This window comes from Corylus avellana, chromosome 6 (assembly GCF_965113065.1).
Source record: "Corylus avellana chromosome 6, dhCorAvel1.hap1.2, whole genome shotgun sequence".
In the NCBI taxonomy this organism is placed as follows: Eukaryota; Viridiplantae; Streptophyta; class Magnoliopsida; order Fagales; family Betulaceae; genus Corylus; species Corylus avellana.
Window position 1 is genome coordinate 25,224,181 of NC_142495.1, and position 27,317 is coordinate 25,251,497.

Genomic DNA, 27,317 nt, shown 5'->3' on the forward strand with positions numbered 1-27,317 from the left:
AAGAAAAAAAACAAGAAGAAAAAGAAAAGGTTGAAAATGGGTTGGCAATTAAGCATCTAGTCTGCCTCAATCTGAAGCAAGACCTTGCCTTTCATCTGTTGAATGGGTAATGGGTATCCAATCAATACAAAATATCTCAATTTCCCTTTTTGGTTTGTTGGTGATGAAAATAATCGAACAATAGTGATTTTAAAACTCACGTAACGTTTAAAGAAATTAAAGAAAATAAAAGTTATACGCGGCTTACAGTCTTCTCAGTTTTATGAGAAGGTAAAGGGTATTGAGAAACATCTTTCATCGATTTGTGGAAACTCTAGAGCAATATTTTCTTTGTTTTGTTCAAAAGATGTTAGATCATCATGAATATGATAAACAAAGTTCATTCACTTTCCGAAATTCACAGAAAAATGAGAATAAAAACGTAATGGGAGTCATGGGACCATGGTTTTTTGTTTTTGATGGTGGTTAATTTATGGTATATTGTCGGCAACAATATAACACCACACGTGTTGGTTAAAGATTAAAAGTACATTATGTCTTTCAATTGGATGCCATGTGACTTTTATGGAATAATGCCAGAAGTAGGACGTTTATTTTTTTTTATTTTTATTTTTTAAAGTGATGTGATTTTTAAAATTATTATTGAATTTGTATTGATCATTATTAGATTTTGATCTAATTATAATTTTAAAAGCTATGTCATATTTGAAGATAAAAAAAAAAAAAAGAAAAAAAAAAAGACAAAAATGTTACGTATAGCATCACTCGACTTTATTTATTTATTATTTTCATTTTTCTTTTTATTAGAAAAAGAACCAAACATAATCTAAATTACATAGAATTTGAAATTTTCATTGTTGAGATTATTAAAGGGTGAGAGCATTTTCTGAAAAAATGAGAAGGCTTGTATTTAAAGATATTAAAAAGATAGAAGTAGAAGGACTATCATTCTGTGCTTTACAATAGCATAGAATCTATGGATTAACTTGAGTCAGCTTTGTAAATATTTTTATGAGAAATTTTACTAAGCATTTTAAAACGTCTATCTCCCAGTATTCTTGTCTACTTGACACATTCACATTCATTTATTTTTTGAAAAACAAAAGAATAATAATAATAAAAATACTATGAGATGAACACTTGAAAATGCTAAGTAGCATTTCTATATCTTTGTAAATGGCATTGACTGAACGGTCCGATCAATAGGAAAAGGAATATAGCATTTGAATTTTTTATTTATTTTTAATGTGCCATTTGGGAACATAACTTTGAGCCTATTTATTGTCATTATGTTTGGAATTCAAATCATTCCCTTTAAAGAATCCCATTTATTTTTCTATACTAGAGAAATGATATACACACTTACACGTTCAATTGTTCAAGTGTACTTGAAAATGAGATTAAATTTTAAATGAATCACTATTAAATTTTAAATCTAGTAATAATTTTAAATGTCACCTCAAAAGTTATACATTCGAGAGAGTGAAAGGAAAAATAGAATTCCATTTATTTTTTCAATGTTTTTAAGTGAACCAAGTAAGCCATTTGCCCCCTCCTACCCTTGGCTCCGTTCAATAGTGAAGGTGAAAGCTGCAAAACTTTGGGATAATAATGTCAAGTAATTAGGAGTAAAGTCTATGTTGTATGAAGAGTGATTTGCTCAAAAAAAAAAAAAAAAAAAAAAGGAAAAGAAAAGAGAGAGAAACTGGTTTTGTAGCCTCAAGGAATTAGTCTAATAAGTGTCGGTGGCTCTTGGGTTTGGGTCTAGAACCTCTATAAATGTAGCTAATTAAAAAGAAACTAACTTCAATTAGATCGTGGTGTAAATTTGGTATTTTACACATTCTATAAAAAGTATCCACCTCAATTTGAAAAAAACATATATATAATTTTTCATACTAAATAACTTTTTTTCGTTTGGCAAAATACTTTATAAACAAAATACCCATTGCTAAAATCACATGAGTTATTGTCTTGGTTAGTTTTGGAGACTCCAGTGTTGAGAGTTTGAAAGTAGGTGGGGAATACGTAGTGAGGGGTGGACATTGGGTTGAGCAAATAGAAACATTTATGGTATTGATTTGAATTAAAAATATAATGTTTTCATTTCTATTATATTTTGTGTTTTTAACTCATGTATCAAATTTCTATTAAAGGCCGTAAAAGTAGATTTTACGCTATATCCGATAGGAGGGGCTTTTTTTTTAAATTTTTTTTTTTTACTTCAATGGGCCAATCTGACATTAACATCTTTATTTTAGGATGGGCCTTCAGGCCCAGTAAAATGAATTGGACAATGTTTTGTAGACAACCTTATCATAGATCCAGCCCATAGTGATCATTCTATCTTGCCCAACCCAATCCCCAAAAAGCTGAGAAGGAAACAAACAAAAAAATTCATTGGAGGACACTCCTCGGCCACTGCCAAGGCCCACCTGTCACTGACCGCGCACACGTGGGCCCCACCCCATCCACTCTCTGACTCGGGCCCACGTAACGGAAAACCCGATGATGTGTCCTCCTCTGCCTCAACTAATTGCCACACAGCCACCCTGACAGGGCGCGTGGGCGCCACCCTCGGTGATCAACTAAACGCTCCAGCAATTGGTGCGTGCGTCTCACTCCCTCGTCAGTAAGCTGAGCATCAGCGCGTTCCCGCGTGATTTCCTTCTGAATTTTCTTTTTTTTTCTTCTCGCCTGCTCGAGGAGTGAGGGCTGAGGCGGAGAGCTTCAGAGAAAATTAAAAGAAGGCTGAGATTGTCAGATCATCTGACACTCTGACACCGCTTTAACCTCACGTTCTCTCTCTCTCTCTCTCTCTCTCTCTCTGTCTCAGCGCGCTGCAGAGAGACAGGTTTGGGTGGTTTTGCTTTTGGCCTTTGAATTGCGCTTTTAAATTAGTATGTCAATGTCTGTCAATACTCGCTGTCACCCCTCAGTTGTTTCAGCTCTTGCTTTTTGCCTCTTGAATTCGGCCTTTTTAACATTGTCTCTATCTCTTTCTCTCTCTCCCCAACACTTATACAAATTGGGTTTCGTTTTCTCTTGAATCTTGATGATGCTCATGTGAAATGGAAGCTCTGCCGCTTCAAACTAGTGTACCTTCTTCGCATTCTGGTTCTCTCTCTCTCTTCCTCTCTCCGTCTGCCTATTTTTCTTTTATATATATATATATTTAATTTTTTCATTTTTGGTATCTGGGGTCAGTTTTTGTTGGCTAATTTGAATGGTGCAATAACTAATAATCTAATATATATTGTATATGTTGTGTGAAGGAAAAGGAGGAGGTGGACCCCAGAGGATGTCTGACGAGGAGAAATCGAGGGTGGAGGTTGAAGAGAAGGGGAAGGGTGGGGTGGTGAAGGAAGCACAGCCACCGTGGATCAAGCTGGGCCTTGGGATTGGTGCTTACTCTGCTGCTCCTGCACAAAACCCCGTGAGTGAGCACGGAAAGCCTGCGTCGTTGACACCAGCTCAGTCGCATGAGCTTCAAGGACAGGCCCTCATATACAAGCACTTAGAGGCTGGTCTTCCTATTCCTCTTCACCTTCTCATTCCCATTTGGAAGAGTGTGGCTAGCTGCTTCGGCCCTGCTATTTATGACCTTTACCCTAGCTGTAAATCTTCTTTTTCTTCCTTTCAAATGATTCTTGGCTTATTTTGTGCTACTATTCAATAAGGTTTTAATTTGGTCTATTTATATTTGTTATGGATATTAAACAAAAATTGGTGTGAACTAATTTTAGGAATTGGATTGAACTGGGGTTTCCTAGTTTCAGTGGATTTGTAAGTGAAATATTATTAAGATTTTGTACATGCATGTGTATGTTTGCGCCCGTGTATTTGAGATGGGTTTAAGCTTATAAGACTTGAGACATGATATGAGATTATGTTAATCAGATCAACCATGCTTCTTTTGTTGGATTTTCCATAGGATGTTGATCTTGGTTTTGTTTTCTTAGATGGAGGTGTTTATTACTTATTAGGGTTGTAATTTGAAACGGGAATCATATCAGATTAGTTTTCTCTTGGTCCTGAGAATGTTTGTTTTAAAAATTCTATATTGGTTTTGTTTATCTGAAATGATATCAGTCGTGTGGCTCAACATGAAATTTGAAATAGGTTTATGTCAAATAAAATGATCGCTCTTCGTTTCTATGAGCTTGCTACTTGAGCGACATTGATGTTTGAGATGGATTTGGGTTTGTCAGTTGAAATTGGTTTATGTTTACTAGACATGAGTTATAAGATGTGTTTTCATTAATTTGATATTGCGGTGATCTAGAAAGTTTCAGTTAAAGATTATGATCTGGCCTTCGTTTCTTTTTGTTGGTTGTGTTCAGTTATAGGCTATTTTAGCCCTCAGGGGTTTGACTATAGGACCATGACGGATCCTGAACCGGGAAGGTGTAGAAGAACTGATGGGAAGAAGTGGAGGTGTAGTAAGAATGTGGTTCCGGACCAGAAATACTGTGAGCGGCATATGCACAGAGGCCGTCAGCGTTCAAGAAAGCCTGTGGAAGCTGTTGAAATTTCAATTTCTTCAGATGCAATGCCATCTGAAAAGTTAAATGACAAATTGGGGGAGCTAAATGCGAATCGTGGCAACCCAGAAGCTGTAGGGCTTCGACTCATGACCCCATCTTCCAATCATAAGACCTCCACCACCATCATCTCCATTAGCAATACTGGAAGGAAGAAAAATGCTTATTGTGACACTATTACCACCAGAACCCACATCCCTACGATTGCAGCAAGCACGACCGTCCTACCTGCTGCCACAGCCATGAGGATCACCACTTCCCCTGCCACTGCACCCCACCTCACACCTGCCGCCACAGCCATGAGGATCACCACTACCACTACCCCTGCCACTGCACCTACCCTCACGGCCAATGCCAACAAAAAAGTTGACAAGAATACTAAGAGAAAGGATATGAGTGGTAACAAAAAAATTGACCAGAATACCGAGAGAAAGGATATGAGTGGCAACGCTGTCGGTTACCATACCGGCATGAAAAGCAGCAACAACAGGGCTAACAACATAAGTTTTGGGATATCACCAGGATTGGGCTTCTCACCAAAGAGTGTTCTTCAAGGTAATATTAGTAAAATTGAAGCCCCTTTTCATCTGAAAAATATATTTGATGACATTGTTAGGCCCTAGATGTTTTTTTTTTCCCCTCCCGTACAAAGAGAATGCTTTCTTGATATTGTTTGGTGGTACAAATAGATGGGCTCCTCCATTGACCTTCACATGTAGGTTGTGTGATCTTTACGTATGTCCTTTTAGTTTGTTCTTCTAGATTTATTTTTTTCTTTTATATATGTTTATGAAAGTGCTTTCTCATCAAGGTTCTTAGGTAATTGGGACTTGGTCTTTATGCATTTGATTTGCTTCTGTTGATGGCAGAATTCTTTTAGTTCATTGGTTTTAAAACTTTGATGCTTTTATTTCCAAAATTTCTAATCCATCAACTGCCATTAGCACTTTGAGGTGTAAGTTGAGGTCAAATCAACTTGATCAAATAGCTCATTAGGAGAATTTGTGTCTGATGTTTGGAACTTTGTCTCTTGATCCTGATAAATGTTGTGTCACCTCAAAGTTAGAACAGGATTAGGTGCTGATTATTTGTCATGAACTATCTTTATGCCTTTTTTTTTTCATCTCCCTGTTCATCACTTGGACAGCTGCTTATTTAGCTTCATTAGTGATTAACCTTCCTGATTTTCTTGTTCTTTTTACTTATTCTTCTTAGGCGTTCTCTTGTATACGGCCTGTATACTTGGGTTGCGCCCCTCTGCGCTTTTTGGTATATACAACATTACTTATAAAAAAAAAAAAAAAATTGATTGCTTTTAGTAGGGTTTTGTTTATTCAACCTCATCATGCCTTACTGAAATTTATAGACAGATCATAGTTTACCACATGTTCTCTTTTTGAATGATGAAAGTAAGGTTGATTTGCCCGTTTACTATTACTTTCAGTTCCAGGTTGCAACAATTCATGCTTTGGAAACCGAAATAGCATCGAGCTTGAACTGGGGAGGTGTAGAAGAACAGATGGGAAGAAGTGGCGGTGTAGCAGGGATGTTGTTCCTGATAAGAAGTATTGTATGCAACACATGCACAGAGGTTCCAAAAGGCATGCGGCGGCCTCCCAAACAATTCCTCTACCCACTGCTTCCACTGCTGCAAGCCATAGAGCTTCGCCATCTCTCTCATCAAGCATACCCAAGAAAACAGATCATGCAATCCCGAACACAGATCTTTCCATCTCAATCCAAGCAAGTCCTCCACTGAGACGTAATGAGAAAAGTAGTACCAGCAGTAGCAGTGATACTACAATTTCAGACACCAGCATCACTGCCAATGAATATGGTTAGGTTTCTTCATAAGATGCTTCTCTAGAAAGAGTGAAAGCACTTGAAGAGAGACCAGTTTTGAGGCGTTGGTGCAAACAGAGGAAACAGTAATGTTATTTGTGTTGTTTAAGGAGGATATATGTAACCACTGAGCTTTCATGTTCTGTATCTTGTAACTATCTAGAAGCCTTTTGTTAAATTAAATGGGTGCCCTTTTTTTTTTTTTTTCTTTTTTCTTTTTCATTTTTCACTTTGCGTTTTTGGGTTGGATAGACCAATAAGAGATGAGAGAGATTAATCAAATTATAGAAGTCTCATCCTCAAAATTCAACTTTAGTGGAGTGGATGGAGAATTGGTAGAAGATGAAAATATGAAACGAAATGCAAGGAAGGTGGAAATTTGTTTTTGACTGTTTAAACTAGGCAAGTATAATACTCGTGGTGTGCATAAATATTAGTATAGTAGCAAACAAAAGGAATGGATTACGTAAGAAGTAGTAAGAAAACAAAATGGCGTCGCCCGGGTTCGAACCGGAGACCTTCAGTGTGTTAGACTGACGTGATAACCAACTACACCACGACACCTTTTGTTGACTTCGGTGGTTTGCTATTAAGTCAATTATTCTCAGAGTCAAATAACTGTGACCAAATCTCCGGTTTGTGTACGGAGATTTTCTAAGAATTAAAAATTTTATAGAATTACAGATGGACTGGATTCTTGTTTGTGGACTTTAAATTCTTATTATTGGTCAGAAGACCGAACGTGTTTGAAACATCTTTTTATGATATTCATAATTATTTCATTCCAAAACATCTTTTGTACTTATGGTTATTACCCTTCTTGAGCATTTTAATAACCGGAGTAATAGGAGGGTTTCGCTTCAACTAGATCATCGAGTCACTATGCAAAGCGTTCTCTCTACATTGGTTGGATAAAGCTCGAACTTTCGCAGACGGGCATGGCCCAAAATGCCCCCATTTTCTGAGGTGGTTTTGTCAAATTGTCCCTAAAATATTAAAAAACAATACTAACGTGTGAAGTTGAGAGAATACCAGATACGTTTGGGCCAGGCTTGAAAGATCAGTTCCCTATGCATCATGGCATGGATATATTTCTTCGACTGGAGTTAAGCATATCAATCATACCAATTCAAATAATGCACCTGCATTCTTTATGGAGGGAGAAAGTACCCTTTGAGTCAGAGGGAATAAGCTCTGATTCAATTTATTATATGCAAGGGATGGAGGTTGAGTGGTCTAAATTTACATGAAAATATGACAACTCAGGTCTCCTCTTTCAGTTGTTGGACAGCATAATTCGAAAAGAAATGCCTGAGTCATATGCTAAATAGGTGCAGGTCTAGATGACAAATAACATGTATAATCCACCTTTGCAACAATCAAAGGTAAGCTGCAACTCTATTGTAGACCAACAAAAAGAATATTTATGAACACGGAACCATTACAACAATCAAAATAAACTGGCATTGACAATTCACTTTACCATTTGGATAAATAGATTAAAGAGATCCAATAAATCCAGTAATCTAATTTCTATGTTTAAATACGCGGTTGCAATGCCATGAACAAGACAGGGAATGTATACTCATATACAGATGGTATAGTACATGACGAGATATTGGAGGTTACAATGATGAATTCTGGAAGGTGCTTCATTTCGCCAAAAAAATTTCACCATTGGAAGCACAATTCAACCATGTGAATTCTTCAAAGCCATGGCAAAATCAGATCAGAAGTTTCAAATCCTACTTATCTGCAAATACCCATATGATCGGCATTCTTGACTATCCAAGGATGCTCCATGATCTTCTGAAGAGAGAGCCTTTTTGAGGAGTCCTTTACTAGAAGCTGCACATATTTTCACATTATGCATTCAGAAAGGCAACTAAACCAATTGACTGACAGCATTAGTTTACACCCAGATTTCAACATAAAAACAATCATTAACAAACTTACCCGAAGAATGAGATCTTTGGCTTCTTCAGAAACACAAGGGGTGGAAGGGAAGCTCAGGTCAACCTTCATTATCCTGGTACAGCCAAACAAAATTAACACTGTTCATGTTAAAAATTTCATCCATACTATATACACTGAAACAATTATCCGTACCTTACCTTCTAAAGGTGTCAGTTTGACTCTCAGCCTCAAATGGAGGGACACCATAAAGAAACTCATAACAAAGGATACCCAAAGTCCAGTTATCAACTGCGTAGTCATGAGCTTTGTTCTCCACCATTTCTGGTGCTAAATAATCCAAAGTTCCACACATAGTGTGTCTCTTGCTTCTTGACTGTACAGACCATCCAAAGTCGGCAATTTTCAGTCGACCCTACAGATATAATTTTACTAGGTTAAGCGAAACATCCGTAATATGTTTTGTACTTCCTCAACAACAATATTGCCAATGCAGGTTTAGTAAAAATATCAGAAATTCCAATAATTGACAAGTTTCTATCATATAAATGTAAAAAACTAAGAAGAAATGCAAAATATGCCTATTCTAAGCTTCTTAAGAAGATAATTGTCATTGGAAGTTGGTCAACAAGCTAACACCAAATCAATTAGGATTAAAAACTTAGTTAGAGTTAAGTTGGAAGCTGATCAATAGCAATGCATCTTGAGGTTGAGCACTAGCACCCGAGGATTCTTTGGAAACTGTTATTCAAGTACAAAAAGGAAACCGACAGTAAAAAGAAGAGAGAAGAGAGTTAAAGACATTGTTCTGTTCATAAGCTCAAGTATGTCCAACCTTAGTCGCATTCATGATTGGTCCGACCATCTCTGCAAATACCATGTAAATACCAAAGTTGCCCTTACATACACATGCCTAAATAAAGTTAAAAGTCCACACAGAAATACTTTAACCAGTTTTATAAGAATTTAGAATCATTGAAATTTGGATATTTCGTTTGAACTAAAAACACAGAAAATTTTGGGACAGCAATCAAACAGATAAAACTCTTGAATTGACTGCTGAGAATTTGGGGTAAACTTGTCAAGTATGACTAATACAAATTCAAGCCAGCAATGATTTTCCCTGTAAGTTCACCTATCTAGAGCCAAAGTTCATACTAGTTCTAAAATAACCTCTCTGACTCCAAACTTCACTTCCAATCCACGAACAAAACACCCATATATATCGTCAACACAAATCTTGGAAAAGAAAAGGTTCCTGGGCAAAACAAGAAAAAATAAAAAATAAAAAAAGAAAGAAATAAAAAGTGCTGTAAGAAGTTGTGGCATACCTCATGATCAAGCAACAGATTTTCTGGCTTGATGTCCCTATGAATCACATCCTTCTCATGACAATAGGCCAATGCTTGCGTGAGGCTCAAAATGTACTAAAATTCACAAGGGAATATACATAAGGGATCTTTCCCAACTGGTATAACTGAAAACCCAAAAAAGAGAGAGAGAGAGAGGAATACGGTGGCGGCTTGGTTCTCAGAGAGATGGCCGGTTTTCCTGAGCTTGCCATAAAGCTCGCCGCCATGAGCATATTCGAGTATGAGGAAAATGCGTTCAGCGTCGTGGAACCACCCGTAGAGTCGCAGTATATTCGGGTGCCGAAGGCTGGTCTGGATCTCCATCTCCCTCCTCAGCTGGTGTTGGATTCTGTACTTCTCTAATTGCTCCTTGAAAATCACCTTCAACGCTACTATGTATTTGCTCTTCAAAATATATACATCATAAAAACAAAAACAAAAATCAAATCAAATCCAGGAAGACAATTAAGAAATTACAACTTGAAATTTGAATCGAATTACCTTGGCTTCTCTGGCGAGGTAGACTCGGCCGAATTTTCCTTTTCCGAGTGGTTTTCCGATCTCGAAGTCTTGCATCGACCATTGCTTCTTCGGATTCGCTTCTCGCCCTTGGGTTTTAGAATTCATTCGTTTTGGTTTGTTTGGATTTCGGGATTATCCTGAAATGCGTGAGAGAATTGGGGAATTCGGGGAGTGAGTGAGATTGAGAGGGAACTTTCGGGGTTTGAAAGCTTGGGGGATTTTCAAAAAAGGAAGAGTTTTACGGGAATTTGGATTTTGGAGAAAACGCAGCGTGCTGGGCCTTGAAGCCCAACTCTAAGGCATACATCCTATTAAACGCACCCTTCCCACAATTTTGCAGATTAAACGCGCATTTGTGAACAAAATAGCAAAAATTATCCCCCTAAGAATGTGTTTGAAAAAATAATATGATAGTTTTAAAAAAATGAAAAAATTTCAAACCGCTCGTTTTAAAACTGCTAAACCAAACCGACTGTGAGAGTGGTAACTCATATTCTCAATGTTTGTACTCCCCATTGGTTTTTTTAACTTCTGTTAACCCAACAAATTGTTCAGTAAGAGTAACAATTTGTGTTCGCGTGTTAGATTTGAGTCGTATCGAAATATATCGTTAAAACTATATAAGTTAACCATAACTTAACTTGTTTAATTAAATAGATTAGATCCCTCAATCATAACCTGCTAATTTTGTGCTAGATTTGTATCGAATTTGTGAACCAAGTTAAAAATTTTCAACCCTAAATATTGTTTGTCAAGTTTGTCAAGTTCAAGTCGCGTCTCGATGCATAAATATAAGACTATATATAAGTCAACCCTAACCCCAATCCATTTAATTAAATGGATTAAGCCTTTTAATGTGTCGAGTTCACAAATCGTGTTAAAAATGTTAACCCTACCGTACGAGCATAGCACTGATTGAACCACAAAATTTTGGTGTCGTTGCAAAAATTTCGGCCCTACTTTTCAGGCCTAGCATTGACTGAACCACAGAGTTTTGGTTTCTTGGCCTCCACATTGTTTTCTTTATGTTGACACAACCTTAGGGAAGTTGATAAAGCAAATTAAGAAATGGACTAGAGTCTGAATTAGGTTCAAATGTTATCTATGAGACATTTAACGTTCCTCTAATCCTCTTCCATTGAAGAAACAAAGACTAGTCCAGTTAAGTCGACTAATGCCAACCTTTTTTTTTTTTTTTATTTGCTCAGCTAAATACAGCAAATGATCAAACATCCATTTTCCTTTGCCCTTTAAATCAGCATACGCATTTACAGAGGGTTCCATTCCATTTCAAGAAAACCTTACCTTTACAACAAATAACTTATATGCAGAGAAATAACAATAGAAGAGTTCACTTCAGGTTGTGTGGAGTGACTTGCTTTGAATCGTTAAAATCTTTGTATGTTGGTGATAGGAATTCAATTAGAGCCATACTCCTGGTTCCACCGTTCAAGCTCTTCCCACTTGCTTTTGTTTAAGCTCGGTCTAATGACTCTCATCGCCTCCCGAAAATCTTCGTATCTTAGTGGCCGTACCTGATAAACCAAATTACTTGACATAAAAAATATTTGACATGATTTCTAAACAAAATCTACAAATCCCAGTATTCGTTAGCCAAAGTAAAAGGTTAAAAATCAACCACATCTAATCACTTAGATGCATGACAATAAGGCTAACTTAAAAATAAAAAATAAAAAATAAAAAAACCAAATACTCATTCCAGTGTACATTCCTCCTACCTGCACCATTTTGTGCACAAAAAGAAGAAATAAAATCAGATAAAAAAGGATCGCTACTTATCCCAAAAAATAAAAGATAAAAAAGGGTTGCCGGACAAAAAATTCTGCATTACTCGCACAGTTTGGACAAATAAGAGGGTTGATGGATGTCCCATATTTGAAATGTATCCTCAACATTTTGGCATATATCATACAGATGTCTGATACTCCCACACACCAACATATTTGTGCATGTGTAATCTATAGGACTGATTACTAGATGATGTGTCACCTAATCATTTCCCAACAAGGAATCAGTTTCAAACACAATATAGAGGGAGAATTTTAAAACCCAAAAATTTCACATTTTCATTTACCAATGCAGTCTCTGCTGAGATTCTTTGCAAGGAAACAAGAATTAATGAGATTCCGGATGAACCACAACATCCGTAAAACCTTGCATTATATAAAGTTCGACACAATATCCAAGCTAAATTGACAACTGTAGAAAACTACTTTCTAATTTATTAAAACACTCCCCAACAACTAATTTCATAGAATTAAAATCATATAAGAGTCAGTTACCAGATCAAAAATTGGGTTACAACCATTTTCTATCTAGATTACCTGATTTGCCTTGACTGTAAGAATGTTTGCACCTAGTTCTCTGATTGGCATCATTGCAGCTTCTTCACACAAGGCTTGTAGATCGCTTCCAGAATACCCTGCACATCACGAATAATGATTCATAAGTTCAATTGGACCAGAAGAAAAAAAAATTAAGAGGAGGTTTAAGATTCAGTTCTGCCACAAGTGGCATAAGTACATTGGCTGCAACCCAGAAACCATTACAAAACACAGAGCACCAAGGTTTCGAGACACCAAATGGCTTAGTTTTAGCCAAATTCATTTGCCAAGGGAAAAATGCCAGTCATTTTGCCAATTCAATAAGTCATGCACACCAAAAAAGGCTCTGCAATTCTTTCCTTCTGTCTCTTTTGCACTGAGCCACCAAGGAGTCATTTTGCAAACTCAATAAGTCAAAAGCTATAATATGGACAGTTATCTTACCTTCTGTTTCTCTTGCAAGTCTTTCTAGATCTCCACCTGACAATAATGAGAAGCAAATTATCATGCATATCATAGTGCAGTGCAGTAAAAGGGAGACTAACAACAATGCACAATCACAAGAGCTATGCTTGCCCAATGCACTTTTTTGTGTACTATAAGATGAGACAACACGTACTAACTCTACTCCTGGACGCTACAACTTCTAACTATAACCATACTAGCATTACCTACAATTATTAGAGTAATGCTACTATGCTAGAGACCATATATATATATGATCTTCCCAACCAATCCGCTTCTGCAGAGTCTAATAAGGGAAACTCCAATCCATCTAATTTGGGGCGCCAATGAACTGTTCTATTAAAGAGATTCTTGTAAAACTGGATGATTGTACCATTGATCACCTCTTGATCGGAGGCAGTAGTGCCATCTATACGAAAACTGGAGATAAAATTATTTCTCCTATGAGAGTTGGCAAGACGGTGAAAAACCTCTTGTTGTATCTTTTTCTTTTAACCAAGTTACCCTAGATTTCTGCCTCTAACTGCCTCCTAACTTTCTCCTCTTCTACATAATCAAGAGATTATATCTCCTCCAATAAGGACTTCTTCCTCTCGTTTATATTACTGAATTCCTTATTCCAATGTCTTAAATCTAGTTTTAGTCCTTTTAGTTTATTAGCCAAAACAAAACAAGGAGTGCCAAGAACCTGATATAGAGCTTCCATATTCCTATTTCTCTCGTCTCCTTCCTCATCCTTCTCAATTTACATCTGGACAGAGTTTTTCTTCAAACTAGGTTGGAAAAACTTCCTTCCACTCAGTCTTTAAAATTGTCATGCGTCTCTTAGCATGTGAGAAGTATGTGCCTTTCTAATCGTTTTTAATAGAATTTCTCCCAACTCTTTCAATACTGTTAAAAAAACATGTATTTTTCACGCTTAAGGGACACACCACAATTTTATAGGCTGGGTTGGAGGAATCTAGTTTCGAAGAAAACTTTGTCCTTTACTTACCTTTTCTTCTTCTTTAAATCTCTCAATCTAGGACCAACACTAGCTTAATATCAAATCTGATAACAATCTCTCAGATTTACTGGACAAGCTGAATATAGAGAGGGTAGGGTGATGATTTAATCACTAAAACATAAGTAGTTTGGATAGCATTTCATCTTTTATGGGACTTATTACACTCATTTAGCACCATAAAGTTGTAGCCAATTTGGGGAACGTTCCCCCTTTCTCCAAGTTCAATGTAATCCAGATTTTTTTAAAGCATTCGAAGTTCTAAAAATTCGCATATATTGCCATGTGAGAGATGCAAACCAACAAACAAACAAGAAAAAGAGTACCACCAAATATAAGTAGCTCTATAGCTTCTTTTAAACATACTGATCAGCAATATGGTTCCATTCAAATTAAAAAGACAAATTTTTAAGATATTCATAAAAAAATAAAAAATAAAAGGACAAGCTTTTAAGATACAGTGCAATATAAGAGCGTATTCTTACTGGGTAAGGAAAAAGCCTGGCCCTTGAGTTTGTTCTTAAGAAGTAGTCTCCTAACATTTTCATCTGGTAGAGGTATGTATATTCTCTTCACCTGGTTCAAGGTTTCACATTAAACTCAGTCACAACACCAAAAGTGAAATTTTTTAAGTAACATTCTGTAAAATTGCTATCAACACCCTACTGAGCTTACAACCCCCAAAAAAATTTGAGAACATTTTTTAATATACTATTCTAGTTGTTCATTAGTCACCGGCATTGCTGGCCTGAAGGCTTGGCCTCTTTTATAAGTCTGCCCCCACAAATTATATAGCAATGAGGCCCCAAGTCAACAAAGGGCTAGGAAGTGGTAGCACGGAAAGAAGTAATTAAAAAATATAATTACAGAAGCAGCTCTCACATCAATACACTTTAAGGCTAAATCCAATGACAATGCTACCTTTACACACAAATATGTCAACCCAAATATCACATAATTTTGCTTGAGATATTAGACAAAAAAAAGAAAGTAATATTAATCATGGTTTTTGTTAGAAGAGTTCTTAGGGTTTGTGAGTCATTAGGGTTTGAGAGTATTTTGGTCATTGTAATATTTCTCTAACCCTATATAATAATATGTGTGGTAGGCTACAAGAGAACAAGTTTAATAGCCTCCACCTTTTGTGTATAAATCGGTTCATACAAACTATAACATGGTATTAGAGCCTTAAGGTTTAGATTTTGGCCATTTGTTTGTAGTCTTAGTTTTCCGCTCTTTTTGTTTTGGTTGAATCCCTCGTTCTGTTGTTGGTGAGGGTTCTTCTGGTGGCATCACCGCCCATGTGGGCACCCTAAAAGATGTTCGTTGTGAGAAAATACAATATATATATTTATATCAGAGCATTAAGGTTTAGATTTTGGCCATTTGTTTGTAGTCTTAGTTTTCCGCTCCCACGTTTTGTTGTTGGTGAGTGTTCTTCTGGTGGCATCACCGCCCATGTGGGCTTAGTGCCCACATAGGCAGTGCCCTGAAAGATGTTCGTTGTGAGAAAATACAATATATATATATATGTTGTTGAGTTTGAAAAAAAAAAAAAAAAAACTTGGTGTGTTTTCACGGTGGTTGTTGTTTAGTTCTATAGCACTTGTAGTTGGTGTCGCCGACGAGATCTAAGCTTCCAGCGTGGTGTTTTTTGGCACTGTCTAGTCGTCTCTAGTGAGTTCTGGAGGCTTTGTAGTGTTTCACGGCCGTGTTTTGTGATCTCTGGCGATTTCTAAGTTTCCGGTGGCCTTTTGTGGTGTTTTCTGGCGCTGTATGATCGTCTCCGACAGCAAGTTCTGGTGGTTCCAGTGGTATCCATCAGTTTCCGGTGAGATCTGGTCATCGACGGTAGGTTTTCGGCAAGTTAGTTGGTGAAGAAGATATATGTTTGGTTTGGGCTACATGAAGCTTCCATCGGGTTTGTTGCTCCAGTAGTTCCTCGTTGTTGGTTGATCATGTGAAACGTGATCGTTGTTAGTCGTCAAGATCCGACCAGCCTTCGTGTTTTGCGGTGAAATCCAATCTACTCTTAATGTTTTGCGGTGAGATCCGACTGGCCTTGGTGTTTTGCAGTGGGTTCTGACCGGTCCTTGTTGTTTTCCGACGAGATCCTATTGGCCTTGGTGTTTTTCGACGAGATCCAACCACTCGTTGCAGTTTCCGGCGAGTTTTCAACTGGCGTTGAAATTTTTTAGCGTATTTTCTTATTATTTTTAATTTTATTGGTCTTTGTAATGTGTGCTCCAAGCTGTTCCAACTTGAGGGGGAGTTTTAGAGTATGTTTTTCGTTTGCTTGTTTTTTCGAAGCTGGACTTATATGATATACATGCTCCAACTTGAGGGGGAGTGTTAGAAGAGTTCTTAGGGTTTGTAAGTCATTAGGGTTTGAGAGTATTTTGGTCATTGTAATATTTCTCTAACCCTATATAATAATATGTGTGGTAGGCTACAAGAGAACAAGTTTAATAGCCTCCACCTTTTGTGTATAAACCGTTCATACAAACTATAACAGTTTTTATGATAGTTTTACTTGAAAGTAAATACTATTAGCATTTCACACTTTTTAAGTCCCTAGAACAATTGAATTGCTGCATTCATGGCATAATATACTAACCAATCTCCTAAGGACTGCATCATCCAGTTCTTGTGGCTTGTTAGTAGCACCTGCATTAGCATAAAAGTAGAGAAAATTACCAAATGAAAATGGAACATTAGATACATAATCAGAACAAATTACATCTATATGAATTAGAACCACCAAGAAGCCAAAAGAAGTGTCCATGGATCTTGGACATGATGATTTAGTATTAAACAAAAGATATGGCCCTGGCCCAAGAAAGAACATTGTCATAGAAAAATACGCATGCAGCTGACCCCAAACTGTCAGGAGAAAACTCAACTGAACTAGACATACAGCTTACCAATGACAATTATTACATCATTAGGATTAGAGGTCACCCCATCAAACTGTATTAGAAACTCTGACTTTAGCCTTCGGCTTGCATCATTCTCATTAGCCAACCTTGTTGACATGACACTATCAATCTGTTAACAATCAAACAAATTAAGGCTAGTAAATTCCCATTTTCAATATGTTGCAAATTTGAAAAATACAAAATTTTATTATTTCTGGAAAATAAAGCACCATCTGGAAAAGAGTAGCATACTTCATCCATGAAAATTACAGATGGCTGTCTGGATTTAGCAACCATGAAGAGAGCCCGTACAAGCTTCTCAGCCTCGCCAACCTATTTCATTTTAAATAGAACTTATAATATCCTCTTCAATAATGACAATAACCAAAAAAGAGAACCATAACCAGCACAATCTTTAAAAACAAATTATAACAAGGACAGAGACACACCCATTTTGATGTCAAGGAAGATGCAGAAACATTAAAAAATGTTGCCTCGGACTCTGATGCAACTGCTTTAGCAAGCATGGTCTTCCCATTCCCAGGGGGACCAAATACAAGCAAACCTGATAGCAATGTCAGAAGTTTTTCATGAAATAAATTCTTGGATTGCTGCACTATGACTGGTCTGTATGTAAAAGTATTCCAAAGCATTACCTCTGGCTGGCCTCCGAAGACCAGTGAATAAGTCTCTTCTTTTTGTTGGCAAGATGACCATCTCCATTAAAGTTTGCTTCGCCTTCTCAAGACCAGCTGAAAAAGAAAAAAAACTCAGATGAGTAACTTTGTTATTTAATGTGCTATATGACAAGCAGAGACACAGAAAAATGAGAGGGAAAGAGCATATAATAATTCTCACCGACATCATCCCATTTAACAGAAGGACTTCTATCCACTATTGTAGTATTTATCATTTCAACCAATTTTGCTTCATAACCAGAGTTTGATTCTTGCGTAGTTTTTGGGCTTACGGCTTTATCTGTCTGATTCCTCATCACTGGGTTGTTTGTACTAGAGCGAGAGGACTTTTGTAACACATTTTTTCTAGTATTCAATGTTGTTGATGTAACTGCAGCTGTTTGGGCAGGAGCTAAGGTGCTCTGAAAACAAAATAATAATAAAACAAAAAAGCATATAGGTGATTATCAACACAAATGATAATTCTCTGCTAAACTTTTTCAAAAAGGTTCTTTAATAATGAAAAAACACAGGGAGGCTAGATGATAAGTAGAAACAACAGAACGAATAGTCAAAACTAAAGATGAAGAACAGTTGCAAATACACTCAACATTCAGTAAAATCAAAAAAGGATGTCTTTAAGTGGAATTTGACACGACCTACACCTGCTAGCCTGACAATCATGCTTTGGGTGGAGATGAAATAAATTAAAACTCCATCTTTGTGCTTCAACTTGAAAAAACGTACCTTGCTTGTGGATGTGCCACCTGAAACGAGAAGGAGGCAGGAAAGGGGGAAAATGTATAAGTACTCTCTAAAAATCCATTTCAGCTTTTTTTTAAAAAAAAGCACAATTAGTCATATCAGGGTAAGATACAAACCTGCACGCCTACTTAAAGCTTGTAATCTTTCAGAAACTTGACCCTGCCATTTTGATATTTTTTGACGATAAGATTTTACCTTCTCTTGTTCACTGTTACAGAACCACATATTTAAGTAATAAAGATAGTTACCCTTGTGCTCCACGAAATCAATAATAAGGCAAACGTACTTCCAACTTCCCAAAGCACCCCTCTCCACTCTCTTCCCAAAATAACAAAACCTTCCAACTCCTTGGCAACCACATGGAGCCTTGGGAACAACAAATCATTTATAGTTTTTGTAACTTAATTACAAGAAAGCTGCAATCATGATTATCTGTTTTGTTAAGATTTTACTTTTGCTATGGAGGTCATTGCTAAGTTGGTAACTATGTGTTAGTGATATAGATTATGCAAAATCTGACTCCTTCAAACTAGCCCCTAATCCACTTCTAGAGAAAGGAAAGGAAATATTATAGTGGCTCAAGAAGTAAAAAACAAAAGAATAGATAAGAATACATAACAACATAAAGAGCCCTAAATATTTCATTTAGAGAAGGAAAAGGAGAATTAGAATTGGAAGCTCATATCACATATACACATCTTTTGAAGGGGGATAACTTTTAAAACTTTGTAAATTACAGCCTATGAGAAAGGAGATATTAATAAACCCAACAATGTGCTCATATTCAATCCCCTTTCCACTTGCTAAATATCAATGGAGTACTTAAGACAAGTGCTGGAAAAACTTTTTATTAGAAAATCATTAAAGAAATAAACTGATAAGTTTCACAAACCATATAGTAGCACTTAAACTTCACATTTCATTAAAATTTTCTTCACCAATCAGATAAGAGAAATCTTAAGATCACTATCATGCTTTACAAGAAAACCCAAGAAAGAGCTCTTTTCTTTTCTTCTTCTTTTTTTTTTTATTTTTTTTTTTTTATAAGTAATTGAAATATCATTAAAAGCGTAAGGTGCCGCTAGGTGCATAGGAAGCAAAGAAAACATATAGCTGGGAGCAATTTTGAGAGAGCTAAATTAGCCAACAATAACCATCAAAGTCCCAAGATAGAAGAAGAATTATTTTTAATTTGACAGCTAACCTGTTGATAACCTTTCTACAGCTAACCTGCTGATAACCTTTAGTTTCTTCTGTCATTTTTTTAAAAAAAAATTTTCCTTTTACATTTAAGTGCCATTATATAGTTGAGCTCAAAATATTCAGCAACAAGACCTAGAATGACAAAAGGGGCCAGAAGACCATCAGAACCACTTCAAATATCTAATAAGTTGGCCATCTTAGAATAAAATTACAAAAATAAAAAATAAAAAACACAAATGCCCATGTCATTTGTTCCTAATGTCCATATCAGTTGCTGCATATACATGCGATAAGAAGTAAAGTTATAACTAAAAACAACCCCATTAATGGAATTCCTTATTTTCCTTGACAGAGAAACATGAATCACATGATGTACGTATAAAACTTAGTTACCATTTTGTTTCCATTTCTTCCACTTTCTCAGTATCCAAACAGAACGTAAACACAAAAGACCCAGCGACACTCTGATCCCCCTATATCAAGCCAATACCCAAATTGAAAAACCACCCACTACTTATCCACTAAAACAATACCAACAAAATATAATTTTTATTTTTATTTTTATAAATAATCGAAATGTCATTATAACTTTATAAGCGTGAGGCGCCCCAGTTACATTAAGTATACAAGTGAAGCTACCGAGCTAGAAGGGCAAAACCAACAAAATATAAACAGATCATCAATTAGATGAAATTTTGTGTGCTACCTTGAGCTAATAAAGGAAGGCGCGCTAGTTGAACTAGCTTCAATGAGTATCCGCTGGGCGTTCTTGTAATGAACAATGGCGTCGTCGACTAAGCCCCACTCTTCGGCCCTCACGGCCTTGGCGATCTCTTCCTTTGCCAAGTCGAAGAACCCTTTGAGCTTGTAGGCTACGCGCTCGTTCGAAACCGAAGGTCCAGCTGCACCATCCATGGTGGAAGAAGAATTGGGAGAGCTAGGGTTTGGAACAGGCTCGTAGGGGGAGCTAAAGATTGAGCCAAGAGAATCGATAAGTCCCTTGAGGATGCTCATGTCTGAGAACAAAGGAAGATTCACCGAGTCAGGAAGAAAATGGAAGAGAGAGAGAGAGAGAGAGAGAGAGAGAGAGAGAGATTGTCTTACCATTTTTTCCGAGAAAGTGCTTCAGACGGAATGCTTCAGGGTTCTGAAACACGTATCTGCATCTAATACGGCGACATATTCAGGTATTAAGGCGGCAAATTCAGATATTAAAGCGCACGCTACGGCAACAATGTAGGTCTCAATAATGTTTTCAAAAGTCATACCTTTTAAAGCCCATAACTTCTTCAAACACAATTACTTTTTTTTTTTTTTTATTGAAACACAATTACCTATTTAAGACGTATTACTTAGAAAAATAAATTTACCATTTAAGACAACTTTTTTTTTTTTTAATATCTCATTAACAATTATTCCAAAAGATAGGTTAAAAAATTTATATTTTTTATATACTATGTATTTGTGCTTAGTTATTTATTTCTTGCTTTTTTATTTAATATAATTGTTCGACATAAAAATATTAATCAAGTTCAATTTCAAGTAAGGGATATTAATACGTAACGGAGATAGATTTTAGGTCATAAAAAAACTTATAACTTAAATTCTGAATGAACATAAACCTTTTAGATTTTAAGGAAACCTAAAATATTTTTTAAACACAATATTTGAGCTTAATTTTTTGATTATTTGTTTATTTATTGAACGTCTTTAAATAATAATACAAGAAAAAGATAAAGATACAAACGAAACAACTAACTAATAGATAACAATTAAAACTAGCTAAGTCTTTTAGTTATTATAATATCCAAAATTTTATTAATTCATAATGCAATTCGAATGTCTCTCATTTGAAAAAAAAAAAATGGCAAAAAGAAGATAAAGAAATATGTTACCTACCTGTGTAGTTGTGCATAATTCCTAGGCAAAGTTATAAATTGACACCTTCAAGTTTGGACTTGTTAGGAAAATAATGGCCAAAATTAAATTTGTGCGGTGGCAATTTGGATTTATAGGTTAAATTTCTGTCACGTCGAGTTATAGGTATACATGCTATATATATTAAATGGATTGACACAAATTTGACCCATTTATTACTCGTGTCTAATCGATCAATCAATTTTAACCCGACCCATGTTGCACTAAACCTCTAATTTTTCATCATGCTCATGTCAAATTTAGATGTAATGTCAAACATTGTTAGCCATATTTAATATTTGTTATCAATTTAGTTCGTCAAATGGCTTAGACCCCCTTTTGTCCACAAATGATTGGTCACTTGCGATCTAGTTGGCGAGTGTGATGACTAGACGAAGTTTGCTTATGTACGAGTTGGAAAGTGCGGTGAGCACATCCCAATTTATATTATAAAACTTGGCTCTTCAATAAAGTGGAAAAAAGTTTAAAATAACTCACTTAGCCAATTTAAGGTTTATTTGAGTTTGCGATTTGAAAACGCGATTTTAAAAAAAGTTGAACTTCTAAAAGTGCGCGTTGTTAAAAAAATACCCCATTGCCTAGGATTTGAAACTGAATATTTTTTATGTTTTTAAATTGTAATTTTTTAAAAACGCGCTTCTAAACGTTACATTTTTTATGATTTAGTTCAAAATTACACGTTGAGAATGCGAAATTACAGTGCCATACACACGTATAGATGAAAGGAATCAAAGGATCAGCTTTGGTGCAATGTGAAAATATTAAACCAAATTAGTATTTGATGGATTAAGTTGACAACAAATCTAAATTTTAAGGGAACCAAAGTTATAGTTAGCCTAGTTCTTATACTCTAGTTATATAGCTGTTTAGCCTGTTTCAATACATAGATAGGATAGGGACACAAAAAAGATTTATTCTATTCCAATTTTTAAGATAATATAATATATTCAAAAATATGTTTTAAAACATACTATATAATATAAATTGTAAATAAACTTTCAACAAGGTCGTTGTAGTATAGTGGTAAGTATTCCCGCCTGTCACGCGGGTGACCCGGGTTCGATCCCCGGCAACGGCGTTTTTTTTTTTTTGTGCCTTTTTTGCTCCACTTTCTTGTTTTTCATTCATTTCTGGGTTTTGTTTAATTTTATTTTCTGCTCAAATAAATCACCTGCTTCATCGTGTCAATGCAGAAATTTTAGGGGTCTAGCAAAATCCTATAGTCTCCAGTTGACACATTCCAAACATAGAAATTCCTCATGAATTTCAAAAAATAAAATTAAACAAGACCTAGAAGTGAAGAATGAAAATGATTTACTGTTCATCCATTTCCATACAATATTCTGCACTAATTCTGAATATTCCACTTTCTATTTCCAACAATTATTTATAATAGTAACTATGTCTTTTTTAAGTGTACGTGATATAACAAAAGCAAGGATTACTTCTGCAGGTATTTTGAATTCCGCCAATTGCTAAAATTATTGTGTTCTAGTTCTTAATTAGCATGATTTGTTGATAAAAAGTAATGGTCCTGGGCAATTTATTGCTCCCTGCCTTCTTCAATCTCTATCTTATAATTGTTGCTGTGAATTCTTCTTTGTATAGATATGCTTCAATTGTTGCTAGACTATGTGGCAAAGAATCGATATGGGACGGATAGACGGTAGCACAATCTCACCAATCAGAAATTTGTAGGTTAGCTTTTTATTGTCGATTGCTCCAATTTGCAGTGTTTGAAAGATCATGTTTTTTACTTAAACCTAACATTCTTGATGCATTTTTCTTGTCATTGACTATCTGTTAAATTCTCATTATTTGTCAATGTTACCATGGCCTCATGACTAGAAAGAACCCTATTTTTATGCCTTAATCACTATTTTTGGCCCCAAAAGAAGTGTGAATTGGGAGGGTGGGGGTTCAGGGAAAGAATGGGTAAACTGGGTTTCTTCAGTTCGTTAAGAGCTGAGTTTGGAGAATTATTCTTCTCTAGGGAGAGGAATCTCCTAAGTTCTCTCACAATGTTCGTTTAAAAGACCCATCAACTGATCAGTCTTATTTTATGGATTAAAAATGCTTATACTTTTCTTAGTTTGATGATTCTACCCATACCCATTAGACTCTGAAAACTTAAAAGAGTGTGTTTGAAATAAAAGAATTCACAAAGAGAACAAATACAACTCACCATTAACGAAATTGCTTCTGTTTTGTTAACTCTTTTTTCTTCATATACAGCTATTTTCTGAGCTTTTGTTCATATATATACAGCTATTCTTCATATGCTTAAACCTTTTTATCTGTTTCTAAGCATAAGAAGCTCTGAGCACGTCTTAGGAGAGGTGCCATTAATTACCAGATTGGAGTACTTGTTGAACTGGATAGAATATCAGTAGAAAAGGCCATAAAGGTCCCTATCTACCTTAGCACAAGCGCTAAGCGATAATAATTCATTTCTAAGACAACAGGTCGAATTCCTCTACAGGCTTAGCTTAGCCTCTTTCTCTATCTATATTTATAATATCACCAGTAGACGGTGAACAAAAAGATAAGATGCCACACTAAGAAAGCAATCCAATCAGGAACAAGGTAGATAGGGACATGCGGACTAACTGCTCTGACATTCCTGTTTTTTGAAACAAATCTTTGGACCTTCTGAAACAGATGGGAAGAGTTTGATTTTAATTTCATTGGGGTTCCTTTCCCTATGGTCAAGCTCTCCTTAGCACAAGCACTAAGCGATAATAATTCCTTTATATTTTTTGCTTTCACCGTAGTTTATTTTTTGGATGATCATCCTTCAAGAATGAACAATAGAAGATGTTTGCAACTTTAATCACTTCAGAGATGTATCAACATCATCATCAAATACATTTTTCAGGTAGTTAGATGTTCTATCAAACTTCTATTATATTACCAATTGAGCCTATGGCCACAAATTAGCCTGACGTGCTGGGTATAGCCATTGCTTCAGTCTTTTTCCAGTCATCTCACATCTTTTCTTCATCACTAGAATAAATATTAATGGCACTGCTCCTTTTCATCAAGACATATTTTTATCCCATCACTGGAATCATTCCCAAATAGATAAGATAAAATCACTGAGCCACTAATTCAATCAGAATGGAGACAGGGAGGAGAAGATATTTTCATAATTTATACTGGCATCCTACCCTTTAAATACATCATCTCTCTCACGGATAGAACAATCACCATTTCAACTATCAATATGCAGAAAGCTTGGTTTTACGAGGAGTATGGTCCCAAGGAAGTGCTTAAGCTGGGAGACTTCCTTATTCCTACTCCCCTGCATAACCAGCTACTTGTCCAAGTTCAAGCTGCTGCTTTGAATCCTATTGATTTCAAAAGGCGGCAACGACCCATCTTTCCTTCAGACTTTCCTGTGAGTAGAAACAAAGTGTGAGACAAGTATATATTTGTACTTGAATTGATTGCACATATTATATTTTTGCATAAATTAATCACTATTGATTATTTTAAGATATATGATTCATTTGGACTTCAGAGTACCCTACTTGAACTGATGAGTTTGTTTACAATTTTAAGATGCAGGATATATATGAAAGAAGAGATTGGCAAATAAAAGAAAAAAGTTGTGAAAAGATTCTGGAAGCTGGTAGGAAGGACAAAGATAAACAACAATAGATAATTAATTCAAATTGAAAGATAAAATTAATGTAAGCTGAAAAGTGTCATATATGTGTGGCTTCCAACATATTATATGGTGATACTTTTGAGAAATTAGAGAACCTCATCCTCATTCTGCTGAAAAACATCATTAGAACATGCAAAATATAACTATCCCTCTAATCTCTAGCAGTGTAGGAAACCAGCAAGATATTAAGATATGATGGTATTGGTGCAGACGGTACCTGGCTGTGACATGGCTGGCATAGTGGTAGGAAAAGGTGGTGGTGTTACCAAGTTTGATATAGGCGATGAAGTTTATGGCAACATTCAAGATTTCAATGCAGAAGGAAAATTAAAGCAGCTTGGAACTCTGGCAGAGTTCATAGTCGTGGAAGAGACTTTGGTTGCAACAAAACCAAAAAATATTTCATTTGAGGAAGCTGCCAGCCTGCCTTTAGCAGTTCAAACTGCTGTAGAAGGATTCAAAACTGCAGGTTTTAAAGAAGGGAAAACAGTTTTTGTAGTTGGTGGAGCAGGTGGTGTTGGAACTTTGGTTGTTCAACTGGCCAAGCACATGTATGGAGCTTCTCATGTTGTTGCTACATGTAGTACCCCAAAGGTGGAATTCGTCAAAAGCTTGGGTGCTGATGAAGTTGTTGACTACACAAAGACTAGATACGAAGACATTGAGGAGAAATATGATTTTCTCTATGATACAATTGGTAAATTCCTCAAATAGGTTATTTTACTTGGAATTTCTACCCTAGTGAAGTGCTTTATGGTAAATCTTCTCTATATTATCACCTTGAATTGTTGAATAGATCTAACTATTTATTGACTCTTGTTTTTGAATGTAAGTTCTGTATATTTGCAAGAAGTGGTAGTTTAGGATTGTATTTAATAAGGATTAGTGCCTTTTAATAGGTATTCCAAACATATGTTTGAAGACAGCCAGGTTCCCTTTAAGAATCTACCATAAATTATCAAGCACTTTACTGTTCTAAGTGTCCCACATTGGTTAAGTGCAATATTAACTGTATGTATATAAGCTCTTCGACACTCTTCCATTGCTCAAGGTTTGTATCAGCTTCTTGACACTTACTTTTTTACACTAGATTTTGGGGTTTCAGAAGTTATTACCAAAAATCCAAGAATCTGATCTACCTTAAAGCATGCTTATATGTCAGATTGTCAATATATATTCAATTGGTCTTTATCTTTCTTTAAACTTTTGATCTTCAGGTGACTGCAAGAATTCTTTTGTGGTAGCTAAGGATGAGGCCCTGATCGTTGACATAACATGGCCTCCATCTCATCCAAGAGCTGTTTATTCAAGCTTGACAGTGTCTGGTGATGACTTAGAGAAGCTCAGGCCATATTTGGAGAGCGGAAAGCTTAAGGCTTTGATTGATCCGACCGGTCCGTATACCTTCGGAGATGTAATTGAAGCTTTTCGGTATCTAGAAACTGGAAGAGCAAAAGGAAAAGTTGTCATCTTTCCCTTCCCTTCACATCATCTTCCTTCTTGTGTTCCATCCGAGAGCAAGAACAAGATAACATCTGAAATGTTTTCTCAGAAACTCTCTGCACTGAGTCCTGCACTGAATGCTGTTGAATAAGACTTGTGAATTTTAGCATGTCATAACATGTTTTAAACCAGGTCACTTGTTTGACCAATATCCTATCATTTGTATTGATTTCTACATTGTTCTATGTCTTTTTGGGTCTGTTGTTGGGGAATCCACCGCTTTTTCGGTTCCTTCACTCTTTCTTCCTTTTCGATCGATCATCTCTTGTAACCATTTCTCGTATTCAATTAGAAGGAAAAAAAAAAAAAAAAACCAGCTATTCTTCTTGTAAGCTGTATTTCGGATGATTTTATGATATGATAAATGAGAAAGTTTGGTGATGCACTCACTATACGTGTTGAAAAGCTGAGGGTCATTTTAGGCAGTAACTTACTTGGACTAGATATTGTATTGATTCATCATTTTAATCCCATTCAGCTTTATTCTACCTCTGTTAAACAAGATGTTCTTCAACACTGTTAGAAATTTGATATTATTTAGTTTATTATGTTTCCTTACATATTCTAGGGTTTAGTATAGGGTTTCTTGCCCACTACTTTGTCTCTCTCTATAAATAGAGAGCTATGTAATCATTATCAATATAGAAGAGATC

General features: G+C 35.9%; 4 protein-coding genes and 2 non-coding genes across 14 annotated transcripts; 3 read left to right on the forward strand and 3 right to left on the reverse strand.

Moving 5' to 3' along the window:
- The first annotated feature begins 2,891 nt into the window (after positions 1 to 2,891).
- Positions 2,892 to 6,589, forward strand: GRF9 (growth-regulating factor 9). Its single transcript, XM_059603172.2, has 4 exons — positions 2,892 to 3,117; positions 3,276 to 3,617; positions 4,344 to 5,099; positions 5,989 to 6,589. Exons 1-4 carry the CDS (start codon positions 3,072 to 3,074, stop codon positions 6,384 to 6,386), a joined length of 1,542 nt encoding a protein of 513 aa, XP_059459155.2. The 5' UTR covers positions 2,892 to 3,071; the 3' UTR covers positions 6,387 to 6,589.
- A 287-nt stretch (positions 6,590 to 6,876) lies between these two features.
- TRNAV-AAC (transfer RNA valine (anticodon AAC)) lies at positions 6,877 to 6,950 on the reverse strand. The gene has a single exon. It is a non-coding gene; the product is annotated as a tRNA-Val (tRNA).
- Positions 6,951 to 7,864: 914 nt separating this feature from the next.
- On the reverse strand, positions 7,865 to 10,432 carry AUR3 (ataurora3). The gene is made up of 6 exons (XM_059601936.2): positions 10,154 to 10,432; positions 9,815 to 10,057; positions 9,632 to 9,727; positions 8,501 to 8,715; positions 8,343 to 8,415; positions 7,865 to 8,234 (listed from the first exon to the last, which is right to left on the reverse strand). The coding sequence occupies exons 1-6, from the start codon at positions 10,277 to 10,279 to the stop codon at positions 8,136 to 8,138; spliced, it is 852 nt and encodes a 283-aa protein (XP_059457919.2). The 5' UTR covers positions 10,280 to 10,432; the 3' UTR covers positions 7,865 to 8,135.
- A 964-nt stretch (positions 10,433 to 11,396) lies between these two features.
- Positions 11,397 to 20,766, reverse strand: LOC132187397 (AAA-type ATPase family protein). 3 transcript variants are annotated; one of them, XM_059601694.2, is made up of 14 exons: positions 20,655 to 20,766; positions 20,257 to 20,566; positions 18,464 to 18,555; positions 18,330 to 18,349; positions 17,764 to 18,004; positions 17,562 to 17,657; positions 17,355 to 17,470; positions 17,158 to 17,238; positions 16,912 to 17,035; positions 16,605 to 16,654; positions 14,473 to 14,563; positions 12,964 to 12,999; positions 12,520 to 12,617; positions 11,397 to 11,709 (listed from the first exon to the last, which is right to left on the reverse strand). In XM_059601694.2, the coding sequence occupies exons 2-14, from the start codon at positions 20,562 to 20,564 to the stop codon at positions 11,593 to 11,595; spliced, it is 1,470 nt and encodes a 489-aa protein (XP_059457677.2). In that variant the 5' UTR covers positions 20,565 to 20,566; positions 20,655 to 20,766; the 3' UTR covers positions 11,397 to 11,592. The 3 variants fall into 3 exon arrangements, 2 of the variants coding, with proteins under 2 accessions (XP_059457677.2, XP_059457676.2); XM_059601693.2 differs by lacking the exon at positions 20,655 to 20,766 and having other exon boundaries at positions 20,257 to 20,625; XR_009440828.2 differs by lacking the exons at positions 14,473 to 14,563; positions 20,655 to 20,766 and having other exon boundaries at positions 11,622 to 11,709; positions 16,928 to 17,035; positions 20,257 to 20,625.
- Positions 20,767 to 22,494: 1,728 nt separating this feature from the next.
- TRNAD-GUC (transfer RNA aspartic acid (anticodon GUC)) lies at positions 22,495 to 22,566 on the forward strand. The gene has a single exon. It is a non-coding gene; the product is annotated as a tRNA-Asp (tRNA).
- Positions 22,567 to 22,871: 305 nt separating this feature from the next.
- LOC132187488 (NADPH-dependent alkenal/one oxidoreductase, cytosolic) lies at positions 22,872 to 26,964 on the forward strand. 7 transcript variants are annotated; one of them, XM_088517241.1, is made up of 4 exons: positions 22,872 to 22,941; positions 23,097 to 23,186; positions 25,372 to 25,858; positions 26,379 to 26,964. In XM_088517241.1, the coding sequence occupies exons 3-4, from the start codon at positions 25,390 to 25,392 to the stop codon at positions 26,753 to 26,755; spliced, it is 846 nt and encodes a 281-aa protein (XP_088373367.1). In that variant the 5' UTR covers positions 22,872 to 22,941; positions 23,097 to 23,186; positions 25,372 to 25,389; the 3' UTR covers positions 26,756 to 26,964. The 7 variants fall into 7 exon arrangements, with proteins under 7 accessions (XP_088373367.1, XP_059457798.2, XP_088373368.1 ...); XM_088517240.1 differs by lacking the exons at positions 22,872 to 22,941; positions 23,097 to 23,186 and adding exons at positions 24,803 to 24,888; positions 25,059 to 25,122; XM_059601815.2 differs by lacking the exons at positions 22,872 to 22,941; positions 23,097 to 23,186 and adding an exon at positions 24,171 to 24,366 and having other exon boundaries at positions 25,053 to 25,858.
- The last annotated feature ends 353 nt before the right edge of the window (positions 26,965 to 27,317 follow it).